Below are 16,334 nucleotides of genomic sequence, written 5' to 3' on the forward strand. Positions count from 1 at the left end.
TTCGCAGCACGTATGGATTACGAAAACCGTGCGAAGGATATTAATGTCTTTGTATCTTTTTTGGACTAATCTGTACCTATTCGATTGGGGCTGGACTAAACAGTTCTTTTAGATGGGATTTTGGACCAAACTGTTTTTTTCCCATCTTTAAAAGTATCAATCACCCACCCAGTTTTCATTCTGGTCGGCTGCCGGGTCCATATTACCGGACGACAACAATTAGATACCTCATCCCTCTCTCCTCACAAGATGGACATCATGCAAAGAGCATGGCTCTGTCTAAAGCTTTTTCATGATCATCAAAGCAGTGCATCGACATAGAATCATTTTTGGCTTCTCTTAAATGTAGTCCATGCTTTTATTAACCATAGCCCAAAAAGTTTAAGTAAAAAGAAAAACCAAAATTACCAAATGAGTCTTAATTTTTTAACTTATAATCATACTTCCTCCCCAAAATTAAAATATGAACCCTAAATTTTTTGTTTTGATCCAATCTAAATTATAATTCAATTATAAAAATCACCCTATTATAATCGTTCTCTCATTATTCTTACAAATCACCCTATTATAAACCTTTATTCTTTACTTTTCCTCAAAAAAAAAACCCAACTTTTCACATGTTATTTTTTCAAATCATGATTATCAATTGAGGACATATATTCTCACTATTCCTTTGAAACTTCTCCACAACAATATCAATCGAAAAAAGAAATGAAATCAACTAAGGTATTGATTCTTTTCCTAAAATCAATTTTCTAAAACTCCATAACCATTGTCATTCTTTAAAAAGATTTCTAAAGATGATTTTTATTTTCTCAATCATGATTACATAAAACTGGGTATTCTAAGATCATCAATTATATATGCCCACATATTACATGATTAAATTAATTTTATTTTTTGATTTAGGGATTTGATGGAATATATATAAAAATCATGTTTAATTTTATGGGTTATGTAAATTATCATAAGAACACGTTTGGTTGAATTAATGACTTATTTTATGTGGGCTATAGTTAATAAAAACATGGGCTATATTTAAGAGAAGCCTCATTTTTTGTTATCATGTAAGTTAAAAGATTAAAAAATTGTCATGAGATGCATAGTTGTTGATGGTGGATTTTAGTTCAAGGCTAAAATTGTAAAAGCAATTTTAATATGCTGACATCCTGCAAAGGATAAAGCCAGTTGATAAGCGATGAGCGCAGAAAACCTCTCGCTTTATTTATTTGAAGCAATTCGATAAATATACAAAATTCACCTAGAATGAAGCATGTAGCAACAATCCCAAATATTCTGTGAATTTATAGCATTATTAATTAATGCATGATTAGCCTAGTATTTCCTGTGTTGTTCTCAGGAGAACTATCATTATTGGTGCGGCATGATGACTGAGTGTTACTCTCAGAAGAGTAACATGAATCTACAAGTGTCAATAGTGAGGTATGCACGAAATGCCCGTACAGGCTACACCATTCTCTAACAAAGAGAATCTCGTATCGACGTGCTTATATTAGCCCGATCGAGCATGTTTAATCTCCTAAGGGAAATCTGGACTGTCCGTATCAGTCTCAGAAACGATCACGGCCACGCAAGTTGACCGCATGATTTAACCAGCCTAGACGAACCCTAGAAGGAGCAGGCGATCACCGTGATGACTGCCGACGGACCCACTTATTCCCTAGCCGGTCGCTCACACCTTGCTTCCCAGCGTTCCAAACGCCAGCCCTAAAATAGGATGGCCCCGCTGATTTGGAAGAAGCTCGGATGGGCGAGACTGTTCAAGGCAGTCTTAAAACGATCGCGACCGTCCAACTTCACCAGCATGATTGGACGGCTTAGATCGCACCATGAACGATTGAGGAGGCGCCAACATACACATTGGCGGGCCCACTATATCCCTATCTGATCGGTTTGCTTACGGCATGGCCATGGAGCCATGAACGTTTTCCCGAAACACGATGTGCGTGATGCTTTTCAAGGGTCACGAAAATTCCACTAATGTCTTAAATTGATCATAACCATCCAACTTACCCAACACATTTGGATGGATTAGATCGTACCTAAGACCATCAGGGAGGTGCACATATGTTCACCGTCAACCAAACATGGGCCCCACACGATCGATCTCTCAAAGGAGAAGCATAGATCGCCAAACCGTTTGGCCAAAGTCACGTATACGTGACTGTTTCAAAACCCTAATTAGAGTTGCATATCTGTCGTAGTTCGATCGCGTCCATCCATCTTCACCATCCTAAACAGAGGGTGTATATATAGACTCAAGAGGTCCCAAGGATGTCGACGTGATCACTATGGGCCCACCTGTGTGTGTGACCGGCCTGCCTAGGCGAACCATGGCTGAGCGCCTAGAAACACACGCCCGAAGGTGGCGTGTCACGCGGCTTCCAAATCCTTTGCGGCAACGGATTTCTATCGAAAATCGAGCACGTGTGGCCTAGATCAAGCCTTCATGGGACTGGGAGGTATAGGCGTGCACAAGAACGGACCGCCTCCATGTGTGACCGATCAGTCCCACCAAAATTAAGGCATATGCTTGAATTCAATCAAGCCGAAGAGGGATGCTTGCGCACCTCTTAGAAAACCTAAAATTCCATCAACGGTCGTAGATATATGCCGTAAACCATTTCATCCGTCCAACTTTGCCAGCTTGATCGGACAGCCTAAGCTAAAATCTATAAGACCAATGAAGCACCTCGGTGATCACCGTCCGCCACTCTTCCACAGAGAGTGATCGACCAGGGGATGGCTCGCCCCTGCAGCCTCCAAACGATCACTCGAAAATTGTTGAACGTGATGCTATTTTAAGATGCCTAATCTGCGACTTGTTTGGTTAAGCTCTAAAATAGCTATGCTTCATACGTATTGATTGTTCTTGATGCATTACATGCATCGAGTATACACGATATTTCATGAATATCATTTTCTTAAATAACTTAGTTATTTAACTTAGAACCGTATGTTATTTCCTGCGGTGGGTCCCACGATCTGCTCATTCGATACGTCAAGCATGTCACAAACTGGGGGATACTTACTGGGGTATTGGTCTGGCAGTTTACAGCATGCAGCGTGCAACGCGCCATTACAAGAACGTGTCAGGAAATGGAGGAAGGTTAACATTGATGAGGGAAGTGGGAAAAGGTATGATCGTGTGACAATCACCACTCCTACACGATCCCACTACTCCATCACTTCACCTCCTCCACTTCCTACGAGATGAGGGTGGCGCTCAATGACTTGTATAAATAGGTCCTTCACCTATTTTCAAACAACATAGACACAGAAAAAACCAAGTGTTGTCATCAGTATCCAGAAAACACGCAGAACTGATAGATTTCATTGTGCAAGCCAGTTCATCATTCTGATACAAGTTATAAACAACCAACACCTTCATAATCTCAACACCTTCTTCGCTTCCCTCCCTAACATCAACCCCATCTCCTTCATTTTGTGATCGAAGCAAGTCTGGAACGGCCATTTTTTGGTTTAGGCCAGAATTGTACAGATTGATCTCTCGAATCAAAAGTACTCTCGTGCAGTGCATTTGTTTAGGGTTTAGATTCATTTCTCATCCACACACACCCAAATTTACCAAAACCAGCAGAAACAGTTTTCACCCATAGACAATTGGCGAACACATTGGGAGATCAATCTTCCGGTTGTAAAGTCAATTTCTTCAATACCCAATTCAATTTTACTTATTTAAAAAATGGTGGATCTTAGGTCTGGAAGCAACCAATCCCGACGGAACCAGCGCTGACAACACTTTCGGCATTGATATCCCGATCAGTGGTGTTACCATGCAGCCTGTCGATACGATCAATGTATCTCGTGGAATTACGTTCAGCACCAGCGGAACAGGAGGAGATATTCCATTGGGTGTGACGCCTCATATCACCAGATCCAGAGCAGCTGCAAACCCCGACATTTCTTCGAGTGTAACGCCTCCAGCCATCACCAGAGCAACTTCCACTCCTCCGTCAGGACGAGGGGACGGAAGAGCCAGAGGAGGACAACCCCCTATTACCATGGTGGATTTGTTGGAGAGACAAGAAGTTCTCGCTAGGGAGCAAACATACATGGATACAACTCAAAAAGAGGTACTCACTTTTCTCAAGACATTAAATGATCGATTTCCACAAGAGCCAAGACATCCCTTGGAGCCAACAAGGAACGCATTTAACGCTCCTGGAGCAGGTACTTCAGCGACGCGGTCTTACATGGACAAAGAAGCTCGTGTTGCTCCTGATCGTCCGAGAGAAAGGGACCAGGAATGTCCGAGAGAAAGGGACCAGTAATGTCCAAGAGAAAGGGACCAACCATCCAACTTCATCACACGTAAGGACCTGGAGCGATTCCTCCAAATCCGTGGCAAATGAAATCTGATGGATATGCACCAACATCAACCTCCGTACCCTCAAGACGTGCAGAGGATTCCCCTTCCCAGAGGATACACCTCACCTCGATTCACCCTTTATGATGGTACTGGTAACGCTCTTGAACATATCTCTCTATTTTTAGAATCCTTGGGGGAACATGAATATAATCATGTCCTCCGCCTGAAAGAATTCTCAAAGTCACTTACTGGAAGAGCGTACACCTGGTACAACAACATCGCACCTAACAGCATATTCAATTGGGGAGAAATGGTATATGCTTTCTACAAGAAATATTTCTTCGTGTATGGGAAGATCACCTTTTCGGACCTGGGAAGAATATTTCAGCGAAATAATGAACATCCAAACGATTTCGTCAAGAGGTTCAGGGTTCAAGCTTTGGATTTTCATGATCCGAATGTCACCAAACGTCAGTTGGTGGAATCATGCATTAACGGGACGGTACCCATATATCGCGCCATGTTGGAGAATTTGGGTTTCCAAATATTTGCGGAGCTCCATAAAGCCGCCAAGCGTTCAGCTACAACGGTCCCGGCGTTATTGGAAAGAACCAGGGTCGTCCGAAACGAGGATGCGCGTGAAAGTAGAGGAAGCATACGCATCATCAATAAGCAATATAACACCGGTCCTTCTGTGAGTGTGGTAGGTGAAGGGAGGAAAAAGGAAAGCGTCAACAATAGAACAACCACCCAAACGTGCAGCACCAGCGCAGACAACTTCATCTCGAAAGGGTGCGGGCAAGGCTCATGTGCAAGAAGCTGGAGACACAGTTCCGAACTTCCCATTTCCCATAAATGAATTCACAGAACTCTTGGAAGCATGGATTCAAGATGACGCGATCAAGCTACCTCCTATAGATGCCCGCCGACTGAGGAATAAATGGAAAATCCCAAGTATTGTCGCTACCATAGGTTTTTACATCATCCGACCAAGGATTGCAACAAATTGAAGCAAATTTTCAGAAAAAAGGTAGAGGCAGGAGAATTCCAGTTAAGAAACGAAGGCGTTCATAGGGATCCTCTTCCTATTAGGAGCTGCATAATTTCCGGGGATTCTGTTCGCAAGACTGTACAGTCTACGATGGAGCATTTATGTGAAACCCTCTATTTCTCCAAGGCACAACGTCAAGACATATTCGCTGCCCTCAACCGCATTGTCTCAGTCAGGCGTTTGTATCCATAAAAGGAAACCGTCTTGGAACCTCAGTCTTTCCTGGGAGATGCGACCAGCAAGGGGAACTGGGAACTCTTGACCGTCAATCGTTTGAAGGATGTCGAGTTCGACATCACATTGATTGATGCAGCCTATGAATTCAACATCATTACCATCAAGACTCTAAAAGCCGCAAAGATTTCAAAAAAGGAAGCTTTCCGCAGCCCGACCGTAATCAGTGGCTCAGAAGGAGGATTCAGAGACGCCTATGGATACATTGACCTTGAAGTTAAAGTGGGTGATGCTCCGACGCATGCTAAATTTTACATAGTCAAAGAATACCTGAATTATGATATGGTCCTGGGACGCTCGTGGATACATGTGAAAAAGCGGGGGTCTAACAACACCACCCAGTATTTCGCTTAGCAATCTCTATGTACTAACTCAAAAACACTTTTTAGAGAATCAACTAGACATTCAGACTCAATCTAGGTAAAAGTATCTCAAGGTGTTAATATCTCAAACGTGCTTTGATTTACTCAAGCTAATAGAAATCAGCGAGTCTTTAATCAAACACAAGGAATAACTTGGACGGTACCAAAGACCAATGTCCAAGGATCAATCAATGATAATCAACAACCAAAGGTTGGATTAATCCATGATGATCTAAAAGCACAACCTGTATTATTTCAATTATATAAAAAATATAATGCGGAAATAGAAATAACACAGACACCGGAAATTCTGTTAACAAGGAAACCGCAATTGCAGAAAAACCCCGGGAGCTAGTCCAGATTGAACACACACTGTATTAAGCCGCTACATACACTAGCCTACTCCAAGCTAACTTCGTACAAGACTATAGTTGAACCCAAATCAGTCTTCCACTGATCCAAAGTACAGTTGTACTCCCTACGCCTCTGATCCCAGCATGATACTGCGCACTTGATTCCCTTAGATGATCTCACCCACAACTAAGGGTTGATACAACCAAAATCGCAGGCTTTGACAATAAACAAATCTGTCTCACACAGACAAGTCTATCAAAGGATTAATATGTCTCCCACAGGAAAACCCTAAAGTTTTTGTTCCGTCTTTTGATAATAATCAAGGTGAACAGGAAACAATTGATAATCCGATCTTATATTCCCGAAGAACATCCTATATTAATCAATCACCTTACAACAATCTTAATCGTATGGTAGCGAAACAAGATGTTGCGGAATCACAAACAATGAGACGAAGTTGTTTGGGATTACTTTTTATATCTTGCCTATCGGAGATATGAAATATCAAGCCAATCAATATGATTGTACTCGTACATAGAAGATGCAAGATCAGATCACACAACTACGATAAAAGTAGTATCGGTCTGGCTTCACAATCCCAATGAATTCTTTAACTCGTTAACCTGGTTTTAGAAGAAGAAAAACCAAAGGTTAAAGGAGAACCGACTCTAGCACGCAAACTAGTATCACACGTAAGGGGTGGGGATTAGTTTTGCAGAGTTGCTAGATGTCCCCTTATTTAGTCTTTCAAATCAGGATTTCGCCTTGGTCACAAAGCAGACAATATCCAACTTAAGATGAAAACCTGATTTAGAGTCAAGATAATATTTCTCAACCGTTAGATCGAAAAATTAGCTTGTTACACACAAATGAAATGCACGCTTCTATGTTTGTTAACCGTCCCCAAACGTGTGCATAGTTGGTTCAACAATAGTCAACCAAAAGGTTAGGTATATGAGCATTTCATACCAACTATATTCTTCTTCACCATAACTAGTTCAACTGACTCAAATGAACTAGTTAGAGAGTTTTTCAATTGCAACGAAATCTCATGTACTACACAAGACACAATTGAAGCAAAGATGATTTGATTCAAAGAATCGGTTCATGAACTTTATAGCCACGGTTTGCAATTGCATTTCTTAGTCTTTATAAGTTTAAGTTCAGAGATCATCTTTAGATATATAACCTTCTTACGTTCGCAGACTAGGTTCGCGGACTTAATTACTGGACAGAGTTTACAAGATTCAGCAGAAATTCTCGGGATGAGAACTACGCCGGTTCACGGACTGGGTTCGCGGACTTAGCTCATGCAAGTAGTTTGTCAACTCCAGCAGAAATTCTCGGGTTTGAGAACTTCGGCAGTTAGCGGACTGAGTTCGCGGAATTGGCTACAAGCCATTCTTCAAGTAGGAATTATGCACATATGTGTTTCCACAACATGCTTATTTCCATCATTGGTTATGTAATCTAAACTCTCATTCCAATCATTGAAACATTCTTAGAGGATGTTATACAGTTGTTACACCATTTCTCGTTAAAGAAATTTTCAAAGTGGTTGAAACATATCACGACTTTCGTCACTAGGTAAAGATAAACATCATCGAAGCGAAACGGTTACCAACACATATTTCGATATATAGATAGCGGGGTATACTCGGCTTGAAATACCAAACGTGTATAATCTAGTCTATATATATAGCATACGACTTTTTGTCTCAAGAAGTAGGAGATAGAATAGATAGACTTTTGAGTGAAAGGTAAGTGCAAGTCTTCACATACCTTTTTGTCGAGAAGTTCCACCGGTTCCTTGAGTAGTTCTTCTACTTGTATGATAAGTCTCCATGAAGTCATTGAGCTCAACTACACTTACTATCCTAGTCAAAGACTTAGCTATAATAGACTAAACATCAAGAATTATAGTTTTGATCACATGAGGGACAGTAGATTTGGTGCAAAAATGTTAATCTTAAACCAATATATGGAAAAGTCATCATCAAAACCTTCGGCTGTGCCTTCACTAGGATCAGTGATGAACAGGTTTTTCAAAGCAGGAGCAGAAATTATCAATTGATCACATATATTCCACTGACAGTCGTCAACTCCAATTCTTCAAGAACAGGGAGGTTAGAAAAAAACTGTGTAGTTGGATCTTCAGAATACATGTACAGGATAGCATGTGTAAGCCGACAGATCTTTAGATTTGGAAAACTTATCGCGTCAGGAAGATAAACTTGATACCATGTATCTAACTCCAAAATAACCAGTGATGCATATCTCCCACATGAAGGAAGGAAGCCGTCATTCGGCGAATTTTCTGCATAGAACACAAACTCTTCAAGATTATGCCTTGTAAATAATGCAGAAAACCATTCTTCAAGCTTATCCCATTCAGGATCAAACCCATTACGAGTGTCGAGATTGAATTTCTTTATATCTTGTGCCTCATAGTGGAGAGCGAGCTTTCTCTCGATAAAATTCAAAAACCTCTGATCCTGCAATTTAGACTCCTCAATTGTGCCTTCTAACCCAACAACACTCGGAAACTTCACTTCAAGAAGATCAATAACAGGTTTTCCAAAAGTACCTCCAATGTTTAGATAAAACACTTGTAGAAACGGCGCATTGGGTCGGAAGAAAACTGAGAATGAAATGGATAAGGACTTCAGGTAATTCACTGATTCTATCCTTTCCTCTTGATCTTCTAGGGTCTTTATTTATCAGCACCATGATCTCGAATTAGAAAAACCTAATCAAAGTGCAGGCATGCAGGGCAATGAGGTTTCTAACACTTTGAGTACTGCTAGACTTGAGTGAGTACCCAAGTGTCGAATACAATTACCAAAGTTACGATTAAACATCGGTCTGAGGATTCCAACCTGGTTGTTTTCCAGATGTTTCAATCACAGATTGGATCTTCAACTGAATTCTTTAAAAAGATGAACCACCGGAAACCCTAAAATTATTCAAGTCAAAATGTTAAGAATACTGAATTTGAAACCATAAAGAAAGAAGTTTAAGTACATACCTAGTAGCGCGATTCAGAGTTATTTGATAGTTATCTTCGTCTCTATCGTATTCGAAGAGCAAGAGACCAATCACCACTAGCAGATCGAAATTTTTTGGAAATTCTGGTAGAAAAAAAGCTTAGAAAAGGGCTTTTGGTTCAAAATTTGATTTTGACCACGACAAGAGAAAACACCTTGGGGTTTGAGTAGTTATTTTTCCACTTTAGTAAAATTAAAAATTAGAAGTTATTTTTTCTTACACAATTTCAGAATGAGTTTTAAGGGTAAAATTGAAAAAAAAATTTACAAGGTAAATTTGTTTTGTTTCTAACTTCTGGGACCGAAAGTTGTATATAAAAGGTAAAACAACGACAAAAAATTAGTTTACTATGTAACTGTAAATACCGTATAATTTCTAGTACAGTATTTGAAATGATTTATCTCTCAAACAACATCACGGATGTTCGTAAAAACTTTATACATGTGATTACTCGTTTTCCCGTAGTCTACGTAATGTATACAGCTCAGAGGATCAGATGCTAAGTAGTATCGATACCTCTGTTGAACTGATAAAGCTAGGTAATAAAAGATATTTTAAGATTACAATAATAAGGAAGAACACAAATATAATGTAAAAGCTTCTAAGTTATCATGAGACACAAGAGATTATGTGGTTTGACTTTCGTCTACGTCCACGGGATAATGAGTGATTGTTTTGTATTAAGTTGTGGTGGTTACAAAGATCTTAAATGCTTCCCAAAGTAATAGAGAGAACTCAAGTTGAAGTAAATACTTAAATTATATACATTAGAGAGGTATAAGCTTAAGAGTAGATCTTCTCTCCTAGATATTGAATGCCCTTAGTTTGTTGGTGAGGCTTGGTATTTATAGCCCCTTCTGCTCCAGGTATATCTTTGATGCCTCTGGGTCCATCGTTCGCTGATATACCTTTCGTAACAATGGTACCTTCGTCCACCGTATACTTTCTCCAGTCGCATTCTGTCACCTTAGCTGACCTACGTTCCTTCGAGAACTACCCAACTTTAGTACGGGTTGTACCTTCGTTCACCGCCAGCCTCTGCCAATCGGGTTCTCCCACGCCTTCTCTCTTCACGTGCCTTGATTCATGCGTGTAGATAAGTGATTTGTGCATTTAATGCTGATTAGATGCGTCATCTAACTCTGTCCCTTCGCCAGCTTCCTTCTTGTAGACTAGGCTTTTACTCTCCTCATCTCAACCGTCGAGGCATGCTTCCTTGGGACGGGATAAAGTAGATCTGCGAAGGTATCCTTTGTTACTCATGCTTCTCTATATAGCGAAGGCTACACGTTTAAGTTTGTATGCGGCCACTAAGATCGTGACACGTGCCCCGCAGAATATTGGTATTCATAGTACCACTGAAAAGCATTTTAATACACCTACATAACGAATACAAATAGAGCTGGCAAACGGGCGGGACGGGTCTGGCTTGTGACCAACCCACGGGTTACGGGTTAATACAAGCCTGAGCTCGCGGGTTGAAATTCTTCACGGGTGGTCATTTATCCCACCCGTGCCCGTCCCGGGTAAAGCTCGCGGGTTCACGGGTGCTCACGGGTTACCTGGTTTTTGTTGAGCCAACTCGCCAGAAATCGATTTCTGGGCTATTTCCTTCCACATTCAGGGCATCTAAAGTTCCTTTCCTACAAGATACAACCTAAGTATATAACATTCATCCAATTCATTTGGTATATCAATTCATAAACTCAAAATTGCAAAACTAAACAAATTAGTCTTCTTAAAGAAACACAGACACAGTCATACAGATACTATCATAGTATCATACATTCATACTAGACTTACTTTACTAGTCATTAGTAGTTTACTTTAGTACTTAAGTACTTTAGTTACAGTTACACAGTACTTCATCAGTTCATGATGATAATTGATAAATAATGAAAATAAACTTCCGAGACCGAGACTGTATATACCATTGTTTCTAATTTGTATCACCAAGTGCGACAATATAACAATATTAATAACCACTTCCTGCACAAAATATATATTGTGTGGTTAATCAAAAAAACATCTCCAATCTCTTTTCTATGCAATATTTGGAGATACTAGTAAGTGATAAAACATTCTCATATTCCATGTTTATCTTTGAGTTGCTCCAACTATTCAATATGAATCTGTAATTTCAAGAAAAAATAAACCAAAAAAAAAAAAAGATTCAAGTCAAAAACATGGAATTTGCATAATTACCCCTCTTTATATTGAAGAAGTACGCATACTAACTAGACGCATAAGAACTTACTTCCTCCACATCCTCTAATGCCCCATCCTCCACTGCGTCAGGTTCAAATCCTAATATATCTTCTTCAACGATCACATTGTCCTCATCCATATCTTCTTTTCCTATATGGATCATAATAAAACAACCAATGTTATAGATAAGATTTAGACACTCAACTAAATAAAATATTATTGATTTACTTACCAATTCCATATTCCCAATCACGAGTTGTTATTAACGCCTCAGCATTTTCAGGTAATAAGGAACTGCGAAATCGATCAATCACCCTTCCTCCAATGCTAAATGCAGACTCCGATGCGACGGTTGAAATAGGAATTGACAAAATATCCCCTACCATTCTTGAAAGTACTGGATATTGTTGTTCATGGTTCTTCCAATAGTTCAGGATGTCTAGTGAATTTAGACAACCTCTGTACGTCTCGCCAAGATATTCATCTAACTCTGACAAGTCAGTTAATACATTACCACCACGTTCCTGTGTTGCAACATATTCCTGTTGACAAGACACTAGATATCAAGACACAGAATGACAGAATCCCAAACAATCCAACAACCAATTCTTGGGTACATTCCCCATTCTATCATAAGTAATTACAATGACAAATAAACGATATATGGCATGCTCAGAGTTTACATTGACATATTAAATCTGGGTTCAAAGTTATCATCTTGTATTAAAAAAAAGAACATGTTTTGCAGACTTATACCAATCATGAAGAACTCAAATGAATCAAACTGAACATAAAAGTTGAAATTACCTGAAAAAAATCACTCCCTTCTTGGGCACCAAATTCCCACCATTTTGAACACTCAAATTTTGAGCTGCACAACTGTTGGAAGCTCTTGAACTTGACAAGGTGTAATACTCATTAAAAAGTGCTTTTATATTACTATGAACTTTATCAACTTGACATTCTAATTCTCTCTCATCAGGATACAACTTGGAGTAAGTAAATTTCACAAAATTCATTTTCGATCTAGGATCTAACACAACTGCCATAGCCAATATAGGACTCAACTCCTTCCAGTAACTATCAAATTTTGCTTGCATCTCTTTTACCATGTTCCTAATGAATTCAATATTACTTCTGCTCTCTTTCTTTAGTAACACCTGAACTTGACAAATTCTTTCAAAATACAGATTGGAAGTAGGATACTTACTACCAGAAAAAACCTTTGTGAGTTCATGAAACACCTTGAGAAACTTTGTGACTACTTCAATTTGTTCCCATTCTTCATTAGTTGGACAGTCTTCATAGTCTGAATCCACCAACTTCAAATGAGAGAAAACTGGCTTATACAAGATACAACTGTCTAACATAAGATAAGTTGAATTCCACCTGCATAAAACAAACATTCAGTGAGTATCTAAAAAAACATTAATACAAATTATACAATTCTCCAACTTTGTAATTTATAACAGAATAGAAGTGGAATCCCACCTTGTCTTTACGTCTTGCCGAATACCCTTTTTCAGACCAGACATTCCTAAAGTTTCAACAATGTCCAAGAACTTTTGTTTTCTTACTTGGGACTTTTTAAGGGACTTCACTGACGCTCGAATCTTAAGCACGGCTGGATCAATCTTCGTAAGTCCTTCTTTTACAATAAGAGCTAAGATATGAGCACAACAACGCACATGAAAGTATTTTCCATCGTTCAACAAGATCTTCTTTGCAACAAGTCTACTCTTCATAATTCCAGCACAAGCTCCGTTATTTGCAGCATTATCCAAGGTGATGTTGGATACCTTTTCTTCAATTCCCCAATCTTCTATCATTGCAAATAACTTAGAAGAAAGGTGTTCACCTATTTGAGGTAGTAGAAAGGGGAATAAGTTAACATGAAATTATATTTAAGATAATAAAGAAATAAAATTAAGTGCTTTACCTGTATGAGGTGGTGGAAGGGGAGAGAAATTCAGAAGCTTCTTTTGCAATACCCAATCTTTATCAAGATAGTGCGCAGTTAAGCTTATATATCCAGTAGTTGTTACAGAAGTCCACATGTCTGATGTTAGACATATCCTACCTGTAAGGGTAAGTCATACACATTAGCTACCACATCATATTAATCAATTACTCATACATAAAAGTATAAACAAATCATTTGAAATTTTGAATCATACCTGGAGCAAGTTTCAATCTGTTGCGAATAACTTCTTTTTGTGCTTTATGTTTCTTTACCACATCGGCTTTCCCAGTATTCCTTGATATCGGTTTAAAGTCATCATTTAAATAAGCACATATATCCCTAAACTCTTTCCACTCCACCAAAGCAAATGGAACATTTCTTGCAATGAGTAAAGCTGAGAACAAATCCCGTAATTTCATTTGATCAACCTTGTGTACACGGGTAGACAGCTGGCTATTTTGTGAAGCTAATATCATCTGCCCTACGTCCATAGACTGACGTTTAATGCACTTATGCCTTTTCATGGCTGAGGTTCTACCTCTTTGGCTTTCATATTTATATCCTACATTACAAGCCTTGCACACCCCCTTCGTTGTACCATCCTTATACTTAACGAGTTTAAAAAATTCCCAAACTTCGGATCTAAATCTATTTTTCTTTCCACGTGCAACTTGTGCAGGTGCACAACCAACAGTTGGATCCTCATTCACAGAATCTAGCATCTCAACATCATCATCATCATCTTGACCGTCACCACTCATAACATCGTTGTAATGGTCTGGTTCTGGTAACTCTTGTTCTTGTACACTTGACATCCTGAAATGGATGGAGCCACAAACAACAAGTCAAAGAGTCATTCAGAGAATCAGAAACGTGAAAAACTGGCAATGTAAAGAAAAGAAGAAAAAAAATCAACTGTCTATTGAAACCTAACCATATTTCAGAAATTCTAAATCTGTTGTAAGTATTTATACAATTCTTCTTCTAAGCATAATGCTCTGATGGTGGTGGTGCTATTTATGTTGCTGGCTGTGTTGGTGACTAAAAAGTATAGACTACCAATCTATTGAGAATTTGTCACTTGTATGAGTTGTTTGTGTAAAAGCTATCTTCATCAGGTGTATCATTGATTTCTAAGAGAAAGAGACATCACAGAACAAATTGACCTACCAGTCTCGTACCTAATAGTTCATCATATATAAACCTAATGTCAATGAAATTCAGACCTCAAATTCCACTACTGATATAGTCGAATATTCCAACCAAATCATACAGCTAAACACAACATTGAAGAATAACTTGAACTGAAAAAGATGCAGTAACTAATAGCAATAACAACACATGGAGGCAAAAGGACTCACTCTCTCCCCCGTAGATTTAATCAAAGATGGTGCTTGATGTCCCCCCTGAGTTCCATGGAAAGGTTACAGATGAGATTTTGTTCATCACTAAACAATAATTAAGTTGCAGGACAGAGAGACAAGAGTATTCAGATAAATTGTGGGGGACAAATCGATAAACACAACCAAAATTACCAATTAAATAATCTAAATATCCTTTGTGCAAACTACAGCAGAGATTACCAACAATAAAATTAGAATTGGGGAAAAAAGGCTAGTATTTCATCTGCTGGTATGAGTATTCTCGGTAGACTGGATGAATAAAAAAAGTAAAGGGGTTAGATTTAAGAAATTAACAATTGATTACCAAAACCCATGTTTTATTTTGATGATATTTACGAGAAAAGAAAAGAAAACTTACTTTTGATTGTAACTGTAAGAAGATGAAATCCGAAATTCAAACACGAGATCTGAAGTTAACCTTTACAGTGAACCTTTAAATACATGAGACCGATCTTCTTCTGCTGTTACACGAAAATTTCAGAGACAAAAAATGATATCCGGAAATAGTGAAGAGAAAAATCTTGGGTAAAACTTTGAAGTATGTTGTTGTTACCTGCTAGCCTTTAAACTTTGATCTTTAGATTTCAATTTGTTGTTATGTGACTGTGATTCGTACCTGCCATCAGATTCAGAAGACTCAGCAGGGAAGAAGAAAAGAAGAGGAAGAATGAAGGCGGCAGCGGCTTAGGCTTAGGGAGTTAGGGTTTCCTTCTTCGTTTTTAACTTTTTATATGAGGGAAACAAGATATTGTGACACGTACGTAACAGGCTTACATTACTGTGACACGTAGTGGTGGGGAATGAGCCGGGTTAACCCGCGGGTTTCACGGTACGGGCCGGGTTAACCCGTTTCTTCACAAGCCACTAATTATACAACCCGCGCCCGTCTTGTTTAGTTACGATCCGGGACGGGTGCGGGTTTTCACGGGACGGGACGGGCTAACCCGCGGGTTTTGGATTGGTTTGCCAGCTCTAAATACAAACATGCCTATCAAATTATGCATTTTTCTTCTATTTCTTATAATCAATTAAAATGATAATTTTAGAAATATCTTCTTGTTTAGTGATATAGGTCACTCAATAGTGTGGCAAAATCCAAAAGTAAATAGGTCATTTAATAGTGAGACGGAGGGAGAACAAAATGGCGGCACAAATAAAAATAAAAATATTAAAATTTAGGTTGGATCAAGATTTTAGAATGACATTTAGAAGTAAAAAAGAAAACTTCTAAAAATTATTTATGCTTTTGGAGATACATAAACGCTTTTGCTTTTGCTCTTGGAGATGCATAAATTTGAGTTGTGCTCCCTTGCTAGCCCGCTGTTTTTAAGGTATCATCTTTTTGCAAATACCAGCG

At 38.9% G+C, this 16,334-nt stretch overlaps 1 protein-coding gene across 1 annotated transcript; it reads right to left on the bottom strand.

Moving 5' to 3' along the window:
- Window positions 1-8,421: 8,421 nt before the first annotated feature.
- LOC113296147 (zinc finger BED domain-containing protein DAYSLEEPER-like) lies at window positions 8,422-14,389 on the bottom strand. The gene is made up of 8 exons (XM_026544481.1): window positions 13,789-14,389; window positions 13,551-13,691; window positions 13,103-13,469; window positions 12,527-13,000; window positions 12,419-12,482; window positions 11,844-12,153; window positions 11,661-11,761; window positions 8,422-9,066 (listed from the first exon to the last, which is right to left on the bottom strand). The coding sequence occupies exons 1-8, from the start codon at window positions 14,387-14,389 to the stop codon at window positions 8,422-8,424; spliced, it is 2,703 nt and encodes a 900-aa protein (XP_026400266.1).
- Between the last annotated feature and the right edge of the window lie 1,945 nt (window positions 14,390-16,334).

This window comes from Papaver somniferum, chromosome 7, assembly GCF_003573695.1.
Source record: "Papaver somniferum cultivar HN1 chromosome 7, ASM357369v1, whole genome shotgun sequence".
Lineage (NCBI taxonomy): Eukaryota > Viridiplantae > Streptophyta > Magnoliopsida > Ranunculales > Papaveraceae > Papaver > Papaver somniferum.

What these genes read in the sequence shown, in the direction of transcription:
- LOC113296147 (XM_026544481.1), bottom strand. Translation starts at nt 14,389, where the DNA reads ATGTCAAGTGTACAAGAACAAGAGTTACCAGAACCAGACCATTACAAC. An exon ending in CGGCAAGACGTAAAGACAAG is followed by an intron (nt 13,001 to 13,102) that starts GTGGGATTCCAC and finishes TGTTTTATGCAG; the next exon opens with GTGGAATTCAACTTATCTTA. An exon ending in CATTAGAGGATGTGGAGGAA is followed by an intron (nt 9,067 to 11,660) that starts GTAAGTTCTTAT and finishes TGATAAATAAAG; the next exon opens with ACCCTAGAAGATCAAGAGGA.